Raw genomic sequence first — 23,344 nt, 5'->3', positions numbered from 1 at the left:
ATTATAGTGATCTACTCAATGAAAAGATACATTTAATGTAAAGTAAAACCATTATCTGTTTACGGTTACTTTATATTTTATTGATTTAAGGAGTATAAGGGTATACTAAGAGTAATAAACATATACAATAGTCAATAGGCAATGATAACTTGAATAATACCTCACCACGCTGAAAATAACGGGTTAAATATAATTAAAACAATTCGTAAAGATGAAAAGTTTGTAAAAATCCTCCTTTAAAAAAATACCCTCGTCCACCTGCTGCCATTATAATACTGTTTGAGCCGTTTGAGGTCGAATTAAAATTATTTTAAGTACCTAGTCGAAAATTTCACTCGAGCTTTGGTGTTCTTTATTGGCAGTCCGTGTATTTGTATTTATCAATACTATTATTGACTTAAATGAAACCTAAATTCAATTATTTAACACAAAGGGAACATTTTATCGATATTATATTACATTGTGAATTGGTTATTCTAAAATACACTAGACATAAAAACGTTAAACCAAATTTATCACATTTTTTATTTATTTTTTGAAAATGGGTTTTTATGTATATTATATTTTTTTATTGCGCAAAAGTTGAAAGGAATGCAATAACATCAATGTAGTGGAAGGTACACAGCGTGTACTCACTTTAAAATTTTTAATTTATGCATTTACTCATAACGAAAATCATAATACACAGGTACGCAGTACACAAGCCACAGGTACAGTGTATTAATTATTACCCCTTTCCTAAAAACTATGCTGAAAATTGGTTAACCTCCCATAAAGATGCTAATGACAACAAGTCATGAAAATTAAATATCAGCACAATTACTAAATACCTAAAATACAAATTATAACAGATATTGTAATTTACAAATTATGTAAAATTTGTTAAAAACAAAAATGTTTCATTTATATATTTGTGACAAATTATACAGTTTTTCGGGTATTTTTTTTGGCATCATAATATGTTTATCATTACTTATGGATTATAATTTTTAATATGAATCACTATTTATATTACATACCTACGTAAAAAATAAACTGAATAGTGTCGATAGTGGGAAGAAGCCCCCGCATTATTATCTATAAATGATGTAGATGTGTATACATAATTTTTCAAGACCACCATTGTGCATTAATAAATTATATGAATTAAAAATTATTATTTTTAATTATTCAATAATCAATTCACTAGTTATGAAGTTCTATAAAAAGATAATAAACATTTAAACGGGTCTAAGATGGTGTGAAAATGAACGTGGAACTCGTGTAAAATGTGTAATATTTGTATACAGCTTTAATCACGTCTACACATTTACTATCTTAACAATTTATAAACTCAATTTCACGAGTTAGTGAAAAGTGTGCTCTGTATACATAATACTTTTCGTAACGTGTAGTACCACTAGTACCTATGTACCAACCACAAATATTTCTACGATGATATTACCTATATTATGACAACCTACCAAATAGTAATCAATAACCCATAAATACATTTATAAGTTGAAATAATTAAAAATCATTCTTAAGATCAGAAAAGTTGGATTACACGTTACTATTGTATTATATTAATATTAAAATTTGATTACAATTACATAATATTTGGGTATTTAATATTCGACTTGAGTTACTTTCATAATGCGTTGCGATTCGTTGAATTCTTAAACTTGTTCTCCGTTATACGTGATTGGTTTTCTTTGAATTTGATTTTTTCGGTGAAAGTTTAGTCTAACGAGTTATTGGAAATCCAAATATTTTAAAAATAAAAAAAAAAATCAATGTATTTAAATATTAGATAATATTAATATATGTATTTTAATGAAAACAACAATAGAATAATACTGGTTTCAAATTATAATATAGAAAATAATTTGTTTCGGGAATTTTAACTAATATTCGATCGATTTAACACTGCTCAAAAAATAATAAGTTAGGGTCACTTAATTTGAACGCTGTTTTACCCATTTTTATAATAAATATTATTAATAACCTATAACTTATAAGTAATAATCCAAATGCCTTAATTCGACAGTTCTTGTACGTACTATTCTATTACCTACATAAGTGCAAATTGACCAGCTTTCCTCTACCCCTCCTCTTCTTCGGGTTATATCGATCCACTGCAAAAGGTGTTGCTCCAAAACAATGAACTTTCTTGTAGCTTTCTTGATTTTGTAACTCCCCTCCTCCCTTAAGCCTATTTATATTTATTATTATTATATTATGCTTCAGATATCTAAAATATATATTATGTTGTCATATAAGATATTATTACTATTTGAAGATTGATGACTACAATGTATAGTAGTGTATAAATCTCATGCAAGTTATATTTAAATTCAAATTTAAAATTAAAACACCCACCTTTCCCCTTAAAAAATCCTGGCTACACACCCGGATAATAATATGCATACTTAACTCGTTTTAATCATAAACGGTGACGCGTGTTCACAGGAGAAATGATGATGTCGCTGCTGTGGTACTACAGACCGGAACACACGAAACAGGGACGGCTAAAGGAAGACATGCCCGACGAGCTGTTCGCGTCGAAGCACAGAGACGTCAACAGCGTGGCCTGTATCGACGATCGGTGTTACGTCTTGACGTTCAACGAGTATTGCAGGTCCGTGTCTTGCATATGAATATACCGATAACATAATATTTCAATTATTTACTGAAATCGTTCTCTCATAATATCCTGGCCCACAAAACTTTCGGGTTGGTAGATAGTTGGTAGGTACCTAAATAAACTTGATGTGTTTACGCACGATAAAACAGTACGACTTTCGATAGTATTTAACTTAGTTATGAAATCATACTGGGCAAATCAGTTTAATTTTAAATAAACTGTATTATTATAAATTAGGATTTAATTTAAGACGCAGAATTTTCGAAATTCAAGGAGAATACTGGTCATTCTGATTTGGTATTTATTTATAAGTAGCAATTTTTAAATCTATAATATTAATATGTAAAAAAAAAAATATGTTTTTTTAAATTTATTTATTGGTGGTCTTTAAAGAGAGATTGTTGAATTTGAATGATATAATTTTTAAATATCGACATAATGGGGAACGTTACAGAACAGATAGGTTCTTTAATATTTAATATGTTGTACCGGGACAACTGTGTATTTGATACCTACAACCTACCCGACCAAATTGATGATTTAAAAATTGTATTTTGATTGTGCTACATATAATATGCTTGTCCCCTTCCTCGTTTATAGATACCTATAGTTTCGACATTAAATCCTCTGTGCCTTAACCTGATAACTTTTTAAAAAATATAACTAACTGAAAACATAAACCAACCCTGTATAATTATTATTTTTACTACTATGACTTAAGCGCGTGTTACGAGTATGAGGCAACCATTGTATCTTCGTGTTATGGGTCTATCTCAACAATTTTTTTTATTAAAATACCTCATCCTCGCTAAAATAATGTATTAATATTGCTGGTCTCTGAAATTTGTATATTTATTATGTTACATATAGTAGTAAAAAAAAAAAACAAATTTCTACACAATAATATTATAATGCAGGTCATGACTTTTGCATCTACAGTATGCACGAACTTGTGACGAATATATTATTATTATAATGTTATAGTATTCGAATTCCGAAACAACACGCCACCGCCTTTGTAACTATATTCTATAAAATATAACATATTATTTCCAACGTATCACCGTCGTCTTACGTGCAATATCGTTTCGTTTTTTTTTAAGTATAATATTATATTATGTGCTGTGGAAATGTTATTATGATTGGATTATGGGTCGCTTTCTTGCCGCAATATTGACCTAATAATAATGGTATACCTAATAAACGACGACGTCATACGTCAATTCTAGTAATATCGATTTTCATTAACAACAACAACAACAACAATAATAATAAACAGTTAGCGATATGTTCTATACATAATACATAATTTTGTGTTTTTTTTTCGAATTACGTTTTATTTTTTTACTCATGGTATTCACAAAAAATACAGTGTTGACAAAAAAAAAAAATCCATATTAACATATGATTAAAGTTTAGAAATATCCATTAGGTACGATTAGAATTTTTCAATATACTTAAGGATTAAAATGATTTTAACATAAATAAAATTTAAAATTACTTTATAAAATTAATCATAATCATGATTGATTTTATTTGATCAGTTCTAAAATATATTTTAAATTATAATTATAATATTAATGTATTGAATCAGTATTATATTTAATGTTAGGTTCCTAGTGATAAATATAAATGAATACATTTTTAATGAAAAAATTCAGGAATTAAATCGAATCATACAATACATAATCCGTATAAACTTCATTAACGGTTTTTATGGCCAACGCCAATTAAAATCTATCCATCGAATACGTGATATTTTAATAATAATTTCTATCCATGCATCTATTGTAGTATTTTATGCGGTTTTTCTCAATTCTCACAGTTAGTCATTTATAAAACGTACTTAGAAATCGCGACGTGCAAACGTCATAATATAATAATTATTCGTACATGTATACGATGTCGGTATATATATGGTTTGTCGTAAAAGTATTATTGAAAATAAAATAAAAATCTGCACACGTCATGGACGACTATATATACTCAACCACGAATGGCTTCGTCCGTCTGTTCACGAACTTTGAAATATTGCGGTTTATCCGCAATAACAATAATACTACTATAAATGGACTACGGACTTGGAGAAATTCATACATTTCAAAATTCGTTGAAAATGTTTACTTAAACATGATAATATATTTTTTATACCCCAAATTATGTACCATGAACATTAATATTAATATTAAGGATCCTATCACTGAATAGTTTCCCTGCTCACTGTTTCCGAATCATTTTATCATTACTTTTAATGTACAGATTGTAAATGTTATTATATATATGTATTAATATTTTAACTTTTAAGAATTTGAACACAAAACAAGGTATGTTTTTGTTTAAAATTTAAATGGATTAATACAATATATATATTAATATATTTATTAATATATAAATTAAATTTATATTTTGAAAAGTTTTAGTAAAAAAAGCTTTGTTTTCAAATTCTAACCCGAACAATATGTGAAAATTAAGTTACACCATCCCTAAATGTTATTTTCGTTCATCGATGTATTCTGAAATTCGTACTACGGTTATTGTTGTTGTTGTTGTTGTTGTTGTTGTTGTTGTTGTCGTCGTGATCGTTTTCATTATTATTTATTTATTTTCATTATCTATAGTTACCGCACAGTATTTTTAATATTTTCTAAAATGGTACGTCGATTTCGCCCTTGCGAATGCGTGACATATGACAATTAGTAATATTATACAGGACAATCCATTTTGCTTAATGATATACACTATTAAAATATGAATTTATAATATAACTTGCCACAAAAATAGATATATTATAATTGTTTAGGAATATTATATAAATATTATATTCATACGTATATAATTTGAATTACTTCTTTGTTTGAAAAATTATAATAATCTATAATTTTCCTTGATAAAATGATGAATAAATAAAAAAAATTCTATAAACTATATGATAATAAATGATTCCATCCACACATAAGACTATATCTATAAAATAGCACTTAAAAATTTGCAATTCTGGATAGGTACCTACTTTAAAGAACTCTAAAAACCTCGTACATAATATATAAAAATTGGCAAAAAAAAAAAAAATAATAATATAAAACTTTAAATAATTGTATAAAACAAATTTAAATCTTACTGAAATAAAAAGGTGTGCTAATACTCTCGAGCCCATCTTGTGTGTGTAATTTAAAAAATATTTACAGAAAATGGTTTTATCTTAGAAAATAACTTGATTCGAAGAAGAAACCGCTCACATGACGGCACTTGACTATGTATAGGATTTCAGATAAAAAGGATTACGCAGGAAATAGATGGTCATAGTAGTGGTTTATTTTCAACCTATTGGGAGGATTTGGGGATTGTCAAGATTTGGTTGAGATATATATTTTTTTGGTTGGTCTAATCCTCTAAACAGTCTAAACATATAATACTATTATAATAGTACAACGGGTGGAAGATTTTATTTATCTGTTTCTGAAATATTATTTTTCATGTATATCATGTATCTTCATATTATATGTCTTCGTCTAAGCAGATTTGATTTTTGGTATAAAATGGTGCATTTACAACGATCAGTCGGAAGCAACGGAAGTTTGTAAAAAAATCAAATTGTTTTGAAAATAGTTTTGGCATAGAATTTTTAGTGGATAATTTTTTATGTTCAAAATCTAATTGTATCTATTGTAGTATTTATAACGACTATACCCATATTTGTATTTTATATAACTTCATCATCAAAAGTAAAAGAATATACTTTTACAAAAAAAAATTGTCAGCATACACTAATATCGAATGTGTACCTATATATCGGGAGTTAACCGTTGCCAAAAAAATAATTCTCTAAAATTGACTTGCGAAGCAAAATAAGTGTGTGTAGCCAATTTAAATACGTTGGCCAGTAAATCGCGACGACGTGCGTATCGATCACGATAATAATTTATTCGCCTTTTAATACATAATATATGTTTATGTTTACAATCGTTGACGGGTGGGTAATACGCACTAGCGTTTAATAACATTAAAACCTCGCAATCAACATTGACGACAAAAAAAAAAAATAATAATAATAATAAAATCACTACGCCATCGCTACAGTGGTGTTAGCCGCGGGGTGACTGATCGAGAAGCAAATCGTTCTCGTCTAATTCGATTAATTGTTTTTTGATTTCGGTTTCCAACACCCTTCGTAAACCGAAAATGGTTATCAACTGTAGAAATACGACCTTTACGAGGGTAGAACATTTTTGTATACAACCCATGTGTATATACTATAATGCCGCAGGATGTAGATCGAGCTTAACTCATCTGAATTGACAGAATTCGTATAACAGCTCATATTATTATATAGAAAATTGAAAAAGTCAGTCGAAATAAATTGTATTTTTCGAGCTACGGCTGTTAACTCAATCTCAACTGAATTCATATATTAATCATATCATTAATCTGTATAGAAACTCAAATAATTATAGATGATTAAAAATAGTCGAAATAAAAATAAACCAAATTAATGAATTTGCGCTGTTAGCTTTCACAATTCAATATCTATTTTTTTTTAAACTACCATATATTATTCATATTAATCGGTTTTTAACGGCTCACGTTATTTACATTACCACAATAATATACAATTAGTTAAGATATAGATTTTAATTTTAAATTATGCCTCTCGTCAACGTGAATTCGATAAAATAAAACGGAGCGTTAATTCGGAATTTTGCGTGGAATGCAAAAAAACATCATCAACCAACAACCGTAATCAGAGCCGCGCTCGCATAATAGAGTTACGTTCAGATTTTAAATTATTATAAAACATTGCGTTATTTTAATAATTGGTTGTTTTTACTTTAATATAAATTAAAACAAGAAGAAATATTATTTTAAAAATGATTAAGTCAAAGAAAATTTAGAAGACAATTTTATATTAAAATACTGTTTAATAAACTTTAACAAATTTGACACTCCTCGTTCCACACACTCGCACATTTATCAAAATCCAAAATCTCTCGTTTGCTAACAACAATTAAAATCTATTAAAAAATAAATCTCAAAATACATTTTTGATCCTACGTATCCTGAATAATATTATGATCTCGCTGTCCCATTCCGTCAATGATAAATATTATTGTGTTGATCGTGAACTATGACATTATTATTGTTTATTATATAATATTATTAATAATAATTGTACCTAATAATGAACTAACGATATTGTTTTCTGTTTTCGGTACGTCACAGGCATCGGAAGCACATTAAGTCGGTACAAGAGAACTTGGTGCTGTGCAAGGCGGTGGTGCCACCGTTGCGCGAGGCTAACCCGAGGGCCAGGCATCTGCCCGCCGACGGCGCGCCGACAGATCTGATATTCTTCTGCCGCCGCGTCTACGATTGCCGGCAAAAACGGTTGCTGAAAAAGCCGACGCTCTGACCAAGACGTGTCCGCCGCCGTCGCCGCGTTTTCATTCTCCTCGCCGTGCACCATCGCCGCTACGGTTTTTCCATACTACCGTCGCGATTGTCGCCTTTATATTATTTATTATTATGATCATTATTACTATTATTACGACTATTTAATAACGTTCGTTTCAATATTGTATTCGCTCTTTTCTTAAATTATTATTATTATTATTATTATTTTATTGTCGGAACGTTGCAAAACGATAATACGTGATATCATAATATCATTATGTCATACCTGTACAACATGTATGGATAAAAACTAATTTTTTTTTTTTGTTCCGTGTCTGCGGGGCCGAAAAAAAAACCCTTTGGACGGGATCGTCGGCCCCGAGACTAAAAAAAGATAGCTATTATATTATATATATTATTATATTTGCGCGCATCCCTTTCCCCGCCGACACTGTTGTGGTGATTGGATTTAAAGATATATTTTGTATTTTGAGAAAACAAATTATCTCAAAATCAAAAACTTTTTCGACCAGCAGATGGTTTACGCAGCTGATTTTACTCGTTATTGACAAAATGATAATGTACTTAACCATACGTTAACCGAAATGAAAAAAAAAAAATTTATACTTAAATTTTATTTATTTTTTAAAACTAAATTGTGAAAAATCATTTTTTATAAGAAATTATGCACACACACACACACACATACACATATTCTCGTTTGTCGTCTGTGCGCGCTATATAATATGTATAATTATAAGTATTATAGGTATAATATAATTAATATATATTTATGTTTAATTTATAATCGCTGCGCGCTCCGTTTTACCACCTACCTCTTCTTTTATTCATGATTTTTATTATTATTTTTTACGGAAATTAGTTGATTTTATTTTTATTATCATTATTATTATTATTATTATTATCATTACTACTACTCAAAATATGATTTTTCATATGATGTGCATTATACATCATAATATAATATATTGATGATGATGATGATGATGATGATGGCCATATCGGTTACTTTCGTGTGCGTTTATTTAGCGGTCCGCTCGCGTGGAAATGGAATCGATATACCCTCCCGCCAAACACTCGTCCGCAACTCGCACCCTCGCCGTCACACATTATCTTCACATTATTTTTTTTGCAGTCGTAAACGACGCCGCTCCAATATCTGTTTTGCTTTTCGATCGTTCCAATATAAAATATTCTTCAAACCACACACGTGCACATATATTATATATCTAGTCATCATTAATTGCTGAACAAACGATATCAATAATAATAATAATCATATATATCCTCCGAGCTCACGTTATACCGTTATTATTTTCATCCACTAATTATAATTATTATATTGTTCGCTGGTGGTACGACCGATATTGTATACGTACTATCAACTCATCGACTTCGAACCACGCTTTCCGATAATCACCACCATCACCGCACCTAACTCTCTCACCCGACGCCCATCTAACACACTCGCAATTAAGTATAACGACTCGACGTCCGACGAACATATATTATTATGTACCAACTATTTGTACCAATTGTATTTGGCCCGGTCGGTGGTATCTTTATACATATTTGTTTTTTACGCTTTTTTTTTAGTTTAGTCGCTTAATTTCAATGTTTTTGCTTTCTACAAATGTGTTGTTATAGATTAAAAAAAAAAAAAAAATTTAAAAAAATATCATATATTATAATATTATTATTATTATTATTATTATTATTATTATTATTATTATTATACTATATTATTGATTCCTAATAACCGAGTATAATATAATAAATGTTAGAAAAACGACAAACGATTAAAGAATTTGATTAAGTGATTAAAATTTAATAAAATGGTATTAAAAAAATAATAATAAAAAAAAATATATATATAAACACTATGTATGGGTATAAAATATTTTATTTTTAGATATTTATGATGTGTAAATGGACCAATTTTTCGTGTATAAACTTTTTTTCATCGTTCACTAGTTCCGGATGGACGCATGTAGCTTAAATATTATGTTTATTAGATAAAAGGTCATTTAGTTCGCAATAATTTTATGTATAGTTATGATTTTTTTTTCCGATTGTAATATTTTGTGTTATTATATAATTAATAGCAATTCAGTTACAAACACACACACGTAGTACATAATATTATACAAAAATATGTACTTAGAATGTTATCAATTGACATCCCTATATAATATTGTTTGGATTAAGTCACATATATATTGTATAATTTTGAAACTATAATATAACACTGATATTATAAGAAATATATTGATATGTGTATTCTTTTCAAACCAACCGTCATGTTCTAATTTTTAGTTTTAGGAAAAATAGTTTTAACATTTATGAATTATGTATCTATGACTTATAACTGTATAAGCATAGAGCATTTGTTATTCAATTGATATTCAAATAATAAGTACTATAATATTGTCAAAAGTTTAAATCTATGAAAACAATATTATTAACTGTACTTATTCTCTAGTCCCTATATTGTCTTAAGAGGACGCCACTTCCGTCGCAATATAGAGTTTGTAAATATTACAAGTTTAAAATTCTTGTATTTAGTTTAAAATTAAAAATATGGAAAAAACTGAATGCTTAAACACAGATAATTTTCTTACCTTTAGCTTTGATCATTAGGTCAATTTACTTTAATATAAATCTAAGAGGCTAAGAATACAGAATTAATTTTGTCGGACGCAAATTTGATATGTTGTATACTTGTATGTTAAGACGGATACAAAACATGCAAGCATTGAAAGATCGCATGTTCTGAAGTCGTTAAATATAATATTATTCCTAATGAGTAACCCTCATCATAATATACAAGCATGATATTCCAGTTCGTCCATATAAGATCCTAGGAAGTAGCAGTTTAAAATACAGCGGCAATCATCTCATTTTCTAAACCCCAAATGTTTAAGATTGACTGTTTTGTATTGCACATAAAATGCAATAATCAAAGGTAATTCTTAAATTGAAACATTAAGAATTTATGGTTTCCTGAATCGGTGCATTTCAAAAATTAATATAAGTAGGTCAACCGATAAACAAAAGGATATATACTCATTTTCTGCGTTGGATTTTAACAAATTTTTAATTTAAAGTGTTAGATATTATAATTAATATTACTTTATTATTATTAACTATTATGCGTTATAAATATAATTAAATAAAAAAATGTAGGTATTTAACATATAAGACAGTCATATTCATATGCCATGCCGACAACGGCGTCAAGGCCAAAAAAAATGTATTATTAAATTTTTCTTTGATGGCTAATGAAAATACAAATGTTAATAATAAATCTGGTGTCTATTTGTATTCGTTTTGTTAAAAATAATCAACCAGTTGAGCAATTTGTTGACTAATCTGATACTAAAGTTCTTAAATTGTAAATTAAATTAACTAAACATAATTTATCCAATAAAATATTATTGTTTGTGTGGCTTTGATATAATAATAGCATCAAACATAAAAGTGAAGTTCGTAGACTTATTACTGAAAAGACTGAAAGGAAAATTCCTTTTATACATTGTCGAGCACATATATTATCACTTGTATTAATCAGTATTCATAGCCACGTAGGTAATAAATTTCCAAAAATTAAACAAGTGTTCGATCTTTCAAAAGATATTTACAAATTTTTTTATCGATCTCCCAAACGCGGGTAAATACTTCACAACTTACAAGTTTTAATTAAAGATCCTATTAGAAAAAAAAAACAACCTATTGAAATTCATTGGTTGAATAATTAGAAAATTGTTCATGCAATCAAACAATTATATATTGCTGTTACTACAATTTTTGAACATATACATCAAGATGGTGCCGATTTAGCTTCATTAGCTGGTAGGGTTTTATTAAATTTCCGTGAACAAAGTTTCAAAATATGTTGTGTAGATTAAATGAAATACTAGGTGACATTTGTAACTTAAGTTTGACGTTACAATCTCCTAAATTATGTATTTCAATTTTACCTGCTCTAATTAAATAATTAAATTATGACAAATAATTCAAATCACGTTGTAGAAAGTTTAAAACAAGATGTTTACAATAGCACTATTATTAAAAATGCCACCAAAATTTCAAAGATACTTAATTTGTTAAAAAAAAAATGACAACATAAAAATACATTACGTTGTATTTTATCATTTTTAGAAGAAGTAATAAGAGATGGATCATCAATTTAATGATACTGTAATCAAACTTATAGAAGGGTATTCAGTATTTAAAAATTAAAGTAAGTTATCTACAAATACATCAAAAAAATAGATCGAATAATTATGTGACTGTTAATCTATATATGAATATGATAAAGACTGCATAATCTCCAATTTCAAGTCTTTTAAATTTGTAGATATTAACAAAAAAGAGATTAAGGGAAATCCTACATATGAACTTCTAGAAACTAATATCGTGATTATCAACACGTAAGACAAATAGTAAAATCAGTTTTATTCTTATCGATTAGCCGCACTGCTATACGGATGAGCGATCATTCAGTGCAATGAATCGAATTATGTCAATATTTTGTAATAGGTTGAAAGTTTTGGAACAAGACACATATTATATGAAAATTAGTACTGAAGGCGAAGAAGGCCCACCTCCGGAGTTCATCTAAGAGGCAAGAAAAAAACTTGTCGAAATAGATTAATTTAAAAAATAAATAATTTATTATTAATTAATTTCGTAATTTTTTTTAAATTTCTTAATAATTGTGATAAATAATAAGAATAGTATAATTTATATTTCATATTACATCCCATTATTATAAATTGGTTAAAAGAAAAAATAATATTTTTCTATAACTTGGATTTCTAAAATGTATGATAAATGAAAAAAAATTAAGCCCCATCAAAAATTGGCAAAATTCAGCACTGGTTGAGTCAGTGTATTATTATGACATGGGCACCGTATCCATTTTATTAACATGTTGACATTGACTGGTTGTTTTTAAATTTCCACAGCCACCTGTAAGAACACTGTACTATGACTGCTAAAGCAGTAATGAAATTGTATTCATGTAAATTTAATTTATATTTTTTATGATTAAAATGGTCTAAATATACATCACATGGGTAAATATAAATAAGGATATTAGGTAATAGTTATTAGTCAATAAAATAATCTGAAAATAGCAAAAAATAGTACAGCTATAGTTTGTGAGTATCTAAGTTCTAGGTCTTGTAAGTAGTGAACAGATTTATTGTTCACGGCATTTCGTGTATTTAATTTTTATTTTTGTATAGGTACGTCGGTACATTTGACTGGGTAGCGAGTGCTATCGTGTACGAAAATTATATTTTAAAGTATATGTGTGTACGCACTTGTATTTTTGGCATTTCTTCAATGCATGACCTTGAGAACTCTCAAACATCTACATAAAGACAATTTCATAATATTTTTATATTATCCAATATTCAGCACTTAGTAGGATAGTGAATTATTCAGATATGGTAGATATATTAATATTAAAAATTGTATTCATTTTAAGTTTATCATTTCAATTTATTAAAATATTATAAGGGCTACTTGTATTTTAAACTTATTATTTATTAAGTTTATTAAGTAAGATAAGCTAGAGAACTTTATGAGAAATTTTAAACAGCTGTATGAGTTCTTCCGCTTAAAAAATATCCAATATGGCAAATTTGTGTTTATTAGAATCAATTACGTATTGTTAACTTTAATATTAGAATGAGTTGACTTATCATAAAACTTAAAGGTGAAAACATTATTGTTCTTGAACGTTGGTTTTTTCGATTTTTTAATTTTTAAGTAATAAAATAAAATAAAAAATAAAATGTAAGTGTTGTAAATATTACTAGTAATTAATAAATACCTATGCTCACATTACAGTCATACCTAGTTTAAAAATTAAATTATCAATAATAAATTAACACTATGTCTAGGTAATGTATTCTTATCTTTAATTTTTTTTGGTAATAAATCAATTCACTCTAGTGTTAAACCTAATAAGTAATAACACACAATTGGTTCTACAAAATACAAATTTGCTGCTTTATGTTTGTATGGCGAAACCACGAAGGTCGAAGACAACATAACATACAAGTAAAGGCGTAAAACGTCCTCTCAATATCAATTAATGAGTATTTGAATAAATTATGAGATATTTTTGTGACTAAACTTATGATTTTATTATGTTTAAAATATCAAGTTTTTGGTGGTTCTACCGTTCTACGTAGTACCTGTCTTGTTGTAGTGATTAAAATGTTTCAAGCATTTCCGATATATTTTATTCTTAAAAAATTGTATAGGTACACCTATTATTATGCTTACGACTGCAGTATTTTTATTTTTAATATACTTAAACATACCAATAGAAAAGCGTGGTAACTATTGATAAGTATTTCTCTATAACTCGTGGTAGAAATTTCTAAAATAATTACAGCTTTTTTCCATCAATAGATATTTATGGAATGTTTATTATTATTTTATTAGTGACTTACTCAGTACTTTGGTAGGAGTTCTAGATCAGTATTCTACCAACTTGAATCCAATAAACTTCAGACACGGTCTCAAATCAAGCAGTCAACTAATATATACCCACAATTCACACATTGATTCAAAATTATATAATAATTGTAATTATAAAAAATGTAAACGGTGAAACTATATACCTACTATATAGCCATGATTTGAAATTTGAACAATTGTTGAATCAATAATATCATATTATCATTATTTTAATCATTTATAAGCACGATTGGAATTGTTATTTATTTAGTAGTCAGTGTACAATGTACGAGTACATTATATAGTGTCATAGAATATCATTTAATATCTACAATTTACGATAATACGATGTTAAAATAATTTTGAATTTTCGTGAGCACATAATATACGTACCACTATAAGTAATATTTTTTTAAATTCTATACCAAGGTTCTTATTAATATAAATGGTATAAACCATTTAATCACTTCAACTTTAATGTTATCAATTTATCTCGATTCACGTGGTATCTAATCCTACAATTAAATTTATACGAGTTGTAAGTTTATTGTTTAATATTAATATTTAGACACTTAATACTCTCTAGTTTAGTTAGTTTACTGCTTACTTGTCACTTTAATTACTTGCTAATGTTATACTGCATACTGTATAACAAAGCCAAGACCAAATACACTACTGCAGAATATAAAATAATATTGAAAAGAGTGTAAAAGACAAAAATAAGTTCGAATTTTAGATGGAAAGTTAAATAATCAAATAATATTATTTGAATGTATTTATTTTAAATTATTGACGACAAATTGAATGCAAAATTGAAATTACTATAATTTTATCATGTCTGAAGTAATTGGTAAGTAAAAACTTATATACCTAAAAGTAGATACTCATTAATAATATTTATTAAAAGTACCTATTGGTATTTTATTGATTATTTGACTGATTGTAATTTTTTTTAAATGATCAATTAATTTGTTTTATATTAATTAAAAATATATATCAATTTTTAAAATTGTAGAAAATATATCTAAATTGAGCCACGAAGAACGAATGGTGTCTACAGTTGCTGAAATTATTCAGAAATTGTTGATTGCACAAAAGGAAAACAAAGATATAAACTTAAATAAATTAAAATCTCAAATATCATCTAAGTATGGATTGAAATCATCTCCCCGACTTGTTGATATTATATCAGCTGTTCCTAATGATGCTAAAAAATTATTGTATCCCAAGTTGAAAGCAAAACCTGTTAGAACAGCCAGTGGAGTGAGTTTTAAAATATAACTATTAATTGCCTATGTTTAAATAAATTTGTATTTATATTTTATTCTAATATATGTTGATTTACAATCATGTAGGTAGCAATTGTTGCAGTTATGTGTAAACCACATCGTTGTCCTCATATAAATATGACTGGAAATATATGTGTGTATTGTCCTGGTGGTCCAGATTCTGATTTTGAATACTCTACACAGTCATATACTGGTTATGAACCTACTTCAATGAGAGCTATTCGAGCACATTACAATCCATATGTTCAAACTCGTCATAGAGTTGAGCAGGTATCTATTTTTGTTTTTATAATTTTTATTTAATTATAGGATGCAACATACATTTTGTGGTCAAATAAATCATTATCCAATTTTTATATTTATAAAAAAAATTTGTCTTATTGATTAAAATAAATATAAAATTTTATTTAATTGAACAAATACATATTTTTATTGAAGAATTTAGTAGTTATATAAAATCAATGAAAATAAATTAAAAAGAGGATCCCAGACAATTTATTTATCACTAGACACTAGTGATAACTAGTTCAAGTATCAGCTCAACTAAAATTGTATATTATAAAAAACTACTTATTTGTTTAATATTAAATATTGATGTATTAATATTTTTCAAAAGTATTCATCTTTAGTTAGATTTAATTTAGTTATGTAGTTATAAATTTTAAGCATATCAATATTTTATAAAATAGTTTCAAAAATGTTTTTTAATTTTTTTAAATTTTAAAATGAGCTTTATTTTTGACAAAAAATAATTAAACCTTGACATTGTTTTATTGATTTGTAAATTTATTGATTATAATGATTTTTAAGTATTTATATTTTAAATTTAATTATAGAATTATTAACACTGTTTTTACTATTAAATTTAAATTGTACATTTTTTAAGATATACTCAATAACTATTATAGTAAATTATTTATGTTGTATGTTTATAGCTTAAACAATTAGGCCATAATGTTGATAAGGTTGAGTTCATAGTAATGGGAGGTACATTTATGAGTTTACCTGAAGACTACCGAGATTATTTCATCAGGAATTTACATGATGCTTTATCAGGTCATACAAGTTCTAATGTTCAAGAAGCTGTCAAGTATGTATTTAACTATATTTTGTTTTATTTTTATTTTTATTTTTTGCTTTGTGCGACATTTAGCCGCTTTGTAGCTTCTACCGGAGCTCTTCAATTTTCTTGATCCTCTACATCTTCATTATACATTCCATTTCTTAATCTCATCAAGTCATTTATTTTATTCATCCAACATTGTCATGGCCTTCTCAAGAGTTGTTTTTACCTGTCTAATCAATTAACTTTCTACTCACCATTCCCATTTTAACCAACCCATTCTAGCCTTTTTAATCTCAGAAAATCTTGTAGATTAAATGCATTTTACAGTTTACTTAAATCTGCATTTTCTCTGCTCATATAAACCAATGATGTAATTTAATACAGGCCCATATATATTTTAAGTATTTTCTTTTCGAAGGTCAATGGCTTGTTTTCATTACACTGTATCGTGGACCATGTTTCACATCTGTACATAGCAAAAGCGACCAAATTTTAGAAATTCACTTTTTGTCATTTAGGTTTAAGGGACATTACAACGCATAGATAGTGCTGACTCTGTGACTCTGGTATCGATTTATTGAATACAATTGATTTTGTCATCGATGTTTAAGTGTTATTTGGTAATGATAAAAATGTTCTAAAAATAGATTATAAGTGACAAAACTTAAATTAAAAAAAAAAAAAAAATGATATTTGGTTTATGGTGCTTACGCTAAAAAGCCTTCTAATAGTTGATATGTAGGGAATTTTGGGTCTCAATACTTCCATTTCTTGGTCTTTTATCATGTCTCTTATAGCTTTTTCAAGGTCTAAGTCGAAGAATGCGGGAGATAACGCATCCCCTTGTTTCAATCCGTGCCTGACCTCAAATTCTTTTGATGTGTCTCTAAGAAACAAAAATGTGCTTAAATCGCAACACTTTATTAGGTTTACTAATTTCTTTGGTATTCTAAAATGTATGAGCGCTGATCATAATCAATTTTATTAATGCTGTCATAGCTTTACTGGAAATCGATGAAAATCATTTATAGATCTCTATCATGTTTATAGAACTTTTTCATAACTTGTCTAAGGAGTGTTAAACTATAATAATGTTTTATTTATTGTTTCTACTTAGATACTCAGAAAGAAGTAATGTAAAATGTATTGGCATTACTATTGAAACTCGACCAGATTATTGTTTAAATAGACATTTAACTGACATGTTAAACTATGGCTGTACACGATTAGAGATTGGTGTTCAATCTGTGTTTGAAGATGTAGCAAGAGATACTAATAGAGGTCATACAGTTAAAGCAGTGTGTGAGACATTTAATCTTGCTAAAGATTGTGGTTTTAAAATTGTATCACATATGATGCCTGATCTACCCAATGTAGATCTAGAAAGAGATTTTCAACAGTTCAAGGTATAAATTAAAAATTAATTAATTGTTTTATTTTATGCATATTTATTATTGTTTAGGAGTTTTTTGAAAATCCAGCTTTTCGTGTTGATGGCTTAAAAATTTACCCTACTCTCGTAATGAGAGGTACAGGTTTATATGAGCTGTGGCGTAGTGGACGATATCGTAGTTATTCACCTTCTGAATTAGTAGATTTAATTGCTCATATATTAAGTCTTATTCCTCCGTGGACGCGTGTTTATAGAGTTCAAAGAGATATTCCAATGCCATTAGTTACGTATGTACATAAAATATTTATCTAAAATTACTTTTTAAATTTTTTAACTTGTGTTGTATTTAATTCATATATAATTAATAACCATATTTGTTAATTCATGTTACTGATCAAAAAAATTATCATTAATTATAAATACTCAATAATATTACAATATGTTTTTTAATTTAACCTTTATGTATATTTAATTATATGTTTAAAGTCAAATGATAAGTTAAAAGTATCTGAAAAGAAATAATTTTATTTATTTTATGTAATATATATATATATATATATATATATATTTTTTTTTATCATAGATCTGGAGTTGAACACGGTAATTTACGAGAACTGGCTTTGGCGAGAATGAAAGATCTTAACTTACAATGTCGTGATGTTCGAACTAGGGAGGTTGGAATTCAAGAAATACATAATAAAATTCGCCCATTTGAAGTATGTAAAGTTTATTATGTTTATCTAAAATTATAATAGCACTTGTCAAATTAAGATTAAATTAATAATGTAAAAATGTTATATTTACTAATTAATAAATAATTTTATTTTTATTTTTAAACTATTATACATAGCTAATACTTAATAGTTTGTGTTTGGTACATTTTTGTAGTTATTATTAATAAAAATATTTTAGATTGAATTGATACGTAGAGATTATGTTGCTAATAATGGATGGGAAACATTTTTATCATACGAAGACCCTGAACAAGATATTTTAATTGGTTTATTAAGATTGCGCAAGTGTACAGATTCATTTAGGTATAAATAACATTGAACTTTTTTTTTTAAACTTTAAAAAATTAAATTGTGTGTATAAAATTTATAGGCCCGAGTTAAAAGGGAGAGTTTCAATTATAAGAGAATTACATGTATATGGAAGTGTAGTTCCTGTTCGAGCTAGAGATCCAACCAAATTTCAACATCAAGGATTTGGTATGTTATTAATGGAAGAAGCTGAAAGAATATCTTTAGAAGAACACAAGTCTACCAAAATAGCTGTTATTTCAGGTTTGTATATATTTAAATTTTCAATGATTTCATAAATAGCAGTTAAAGACTATTTATTATTTATTTGACATATTATGACATATCAATCATAAATTGCTGTATTTAAAACATCAACTGATGTCATTTTGACATTTATTGGTGTTATAAATATTTATATAAAGAATTTTTTTTATGTTTGTCTTGTTTTTCATGCTTTACTCCAAATTATATAGGATCAGTCACCCTTGTCCTATACCTCCTTAGGACATTGTCCTCTATCTCTACTTACATAAGCTATTATTGCGTCTCTTTATATTTTGTCTATCCTTCTTTTTTTTTAGATTAATTTTTATAGTCATTCTCACTACTTTTAAATTATTTATCATAACGTGACCAAACCGTCTTAATATATCTTCCTTCATTTCATCTACAATTAGCACTACTCCTACATGGCTACATAACCCGTTTACGGATTCATCTCTTATTCTATCCTCCCTAATGTCTCTATATATCTTAGGATCCTCTTATCATACAAAATACCTTACATTTCTCTCCATCCCATGTCTATGCATACATAATACTACCTTTAATATTATCCCTAAAACCACATTATATTGTACCACTAATCCTAAGTACTTAAATCTATTTAAATCACATATTGCATCATTCCCCATTTTCATCATGTTATTTAACATGCCTTGTCATATACATTTACCAGTTATTTCAAAATCATTCACAATGAATTCTACTTATCCATTTAAATTATATATTATGATATAAATTACTTAAAAATATCCTTTAATTATTATATATCTTTTTTTTTTTAGGTGTTGGTACTAGAAACTACTATAAAAAACTTGGATACCAATTAGATGGACCTTATATGTCAAAAAAATTACAGTTGTTATCTTAATAACAAATGTTCTGAGTATGGTGAACAAGGTTATAAAAATGAATTATTTTGTAATTATTTTTATTGAATTAAAATAAAGCTATTCAGCAAATCATTAATTTAATTAGTTAATTACATGCAATATTATTTTATTACACTACCTGTTATAAACAATAAACTATGCTACATGTTGTGTTTATGGAATGAACTGGGTGGACTATTTTCAGATTGAACTCGAAAAATATTAAATTTTTGTGATTGTTTTTGGTTTTCAAACATAGTTTAATATAAATGTAAATCATTTTGTACATATTTTTTTTTTAATGATTAGTTGGTGAAATTTTAAAATTAAGCATATTAGTTAATATTGTTATTGCAAGTGGTATAAAAGTTAACCAATGTATGAATGGTACCATTATATTATAATTATTAGGGCAGATAATTCTCTTTTAATATACTTTTACACATGCATATAGATACTAAAGTATTGAAATATGCTTTGAACAAATTGTAAATTCTAATATTTTTGAATTTTTTAACATAATACGAAAACCATTGTTTTAACCCCAATTCCATTGTACTAATACTTTAAGTACTTTATTAGTTCTTTAATCTTGTTTTTAAATAATTCAAAAATTTTAAAAATATATATTTTTTGTACATGAAACAAATTAATATATTTTTTTTTTTAATTTGTGCTTAAATTTTTATACCACCCATTATTTTTTATTGGATACACAAGTTATCAACTCATTTGTTTATATTTATAAAATCTTAAACAATTATTTATTTTATACTACAAAATTTAATCGATATATTAAAAAGAGCACTTTAATAGGTATAACTACATTTAACAAATATTAAATTTGGTATAAATAACCATATATTTTTTCCACAAAATAATGAAAAAAATGCAAAACTATGAATATTTTTGTGCCAATCTTTATTTATGCTAATTTAATTTTTATTTGTTAAATGTTAAATAATGGAAATGATAAATAAACCTAGAGTGAATATTAGTCATGGTTTGGATAGAATTATATCGGTTTTTAGAATAGTGATACAATGACCCTACAAAGTGTTTTCAGTTATTAAATTGTCTTAGAAGTCAAATTCATTAATTACTATTTAATGTGTTAACATTTTGTCTTTTATTAAATATTTAGAAAAACAATATTGCTTTGATAAATTATATTATAAACAAATTAATTTGACTTTTTACATGATTGACTAATAACATTTATTTTAAAACCATTTTTTTTGACTTGGGTAGGTAATGACTGATAATAACAAATAATTATCCTAACCTAGCCTATTTCATATGTATATTCATTATTTACAATTACAATGTTCCTTAGTAACAATTTTTGGTATCAATAATTCTCTTGGTTACATAATATTCCTGTTTATTACATAAGTCATTGAGTTTGTTTTTTCTTTATATATTATGCACATATGAAGATTGCTGACCATTGTTTATTTGTATGTTATATTTCAATCGTGGAAAATTAAGATCTTAAAACAGTTAAAACTACTAGATGATCGCAGAGAAATTGTAAGATTTTTTTTCCATAAGAATATACAAAACCGTTATATTTGTTTAAGAAAAATGTAGTATGTGCCACTATACACCAGTCTTTTAAAAAATGATGACGCAAGTTTCCTGGGGTGTCAATTCATAATACTGCATCGTTCTATATGTGTTTGATACTTTAAATTATGGTTATGATTTATTATTAATACCTAGTACCTATATCATTCATCATAATTTGTAATATAATAAAAAATAGGTAGTCAGGTAGATAGTACCTAAGTTACTTATGTTTTAGCTTATAGAACTATAGAAGTATACCTACTATATAGTACCTACTATTAAAAAATGTATAGATATAGAGAATTAAAGAATACATATCTAGTTAAAATTGTTAAACCATTAACTGAGAATTAAATTGTTAATGAGATAGGTAGGGAAACATAAAAATTAATTAATTTTATGGTTCAAGGTGAAAAAAATTTGGCCACCACTATTATATGGTCTATGATACTAAAAAAAGTGTTGAAAAAAGCGTCATTGCTCGTGGGCGAAAAATTCCTTAATACGATCTTGACTAGATTCTAAACAAATCATTTTAAATTTAAAAATGCGCTAGTCTTTCTATATAGTTTCTGAAAATTTTTGTTTACACCAAAAATCGAAAACGTTCTTAAATGAAACAAATTTAAAAATGTAAACGAAAAAAACAATTAGAGGATTATTAAAAATGCTAAAGACCGAAAATAATATAGGTAAAAACGAAATAAATTTAATATTTCGTATAAATATCTGTTATATAATAAAATTAAATTTTATGCTTCAGATAGTTAGATACTATTTCAAAAATTAATAAAGACAATTTTAAAACTAAATACATTTTTTTATAATTTACTATTATAATATTATTAGGTAATTTCAAAATTTAAAAGTAATTACTATCAACTATCAAGTATTATTATTTATTATCCTACATAATGTATTTCATTTTTAAATTTAAATCTGTGTTATATTATAGTATGAAGAAATTAAAAAATAATAATTATAACGCTCATTCTACAATTGCTAAATTTTTGTTTTTTAATATTTTTTAATGCAATGCGACACCCAAACTTATATAATTTAAAAAAAATTAGCAACCTTCATATTTTGATAAGTACCTCTATGTTTATTGGTTTATGTAAATCTGTTTACGTTAAAAACTCATATTTTGATGTTAGGTACTTATTTAATACTGTCACAGTTTTTTTCGTTTTTTAAGATTTAAGTTTATTTTCAATTAAACATTTTTATATTAACAATCGTAATATGTAGGTACAATACCTACCTAACCACGGACATTAAATAAATATCTCAATATTAATAATTGTAATTATCTTCTGATAGGTAACTA

At 26.5% G+C, this 23,344-nt stretch overlaps 2 protein-coding genes across 2 annotated transcripts in view; both read left to right on the top strand.

Moving 5' to 3' along the window:
- Nucleotides 1–8,934, top strand: part of LOC112603348 — a 111,007-nt gene extending 102,073 nt beyond the window's left edge. Inside the window, exons 8-9 of the mRNA XM_025351872.1 lie at nucleotides 2,452–2,620; nucleotides 7,844–8,934. Coding sequence (XP_025207657.1) covers nucleotides 2,452–2,620; nucleotides 7,844–8,033 — 359 coding nt within the window. The 3' untranslated portion in view covers nucleotides 8,034–8,934. The remainder of the gene's footprint in view (nucleotides 1–2,451; nucleotides 2,621–7,843) is intronic.
- Nucleotides 8,935–15,025: 6,091 nt separating this feature from the next.
- Nucleotides 15,026–20,544, top strand: LOC112603376 (probable elongator complex protein 3). Its single transcript, XM_025351905.1, has 10 exons — nucleotides 15,026–15,365; nucleotides 15,531–15,778; nucleotides 15,871–16,074; nucleotides 16,740–16,894; nucleotides 17,988–18,276; nucleotides 18,333–18,550; nucleotides 18,847–18,979; nucleotides 19,176–19,300; nucleotides 19,368–19,549; nucleotides 20,356–20,544. Exons 1-10 carry the CDS (start codon nucleotides 15,350–15,352, stop codon nucleotides 20,439–20,441), a joined length of 1,656 nt encoding a protein of 551 aa, XP_025207690.1. The 5' UTR covers nucleotides 15,026–15,349; the 3' UTR covers nucleotides 20,442–20,544.
- Nucleotides 20,545–23,344: the final 2,800 nt, after the last annotated feature.

The sequence above is a fragment of the Melanaphis sacchari genome, unplaced genomic scaffold, assembly GCF_002803265.2.
Source record: "Melanaphis sacchari strain LSU unplaced genomic scaffold, SCAv2.0 Contig106_pilon_pilon, whole genome shotgun sequence".
NCBI lineage: Eukaryota > Metazoa > Arthropoda > Insecta > Hemiptera > Aphididae > Melanaphis > Melanaphis sacchari.
The sequence above is the reverse complement of the archived record's forward strand: the minus strand, read 5'-3'. Positions and strand labels throughout refer to the sequence as shown.

Coding starts and splice junctions, on each gene's coding strand:
- LOC112603376 (XM_025351905.1), top strand. Junction 18,551..18,846: donor ATTCCAATGCCATTAGTTAC/GTATGTACATAA, acceptor TTTTTATCATAG/ATCTGGAGTTGAACACGGTA. Junction 19,301..19,367: donor AAGTGTACAGATTCATTTAG/GTATAAATAACA, acceptor TAAAATTTATAG/GCCCGAGTTAAAAGGGAGAG.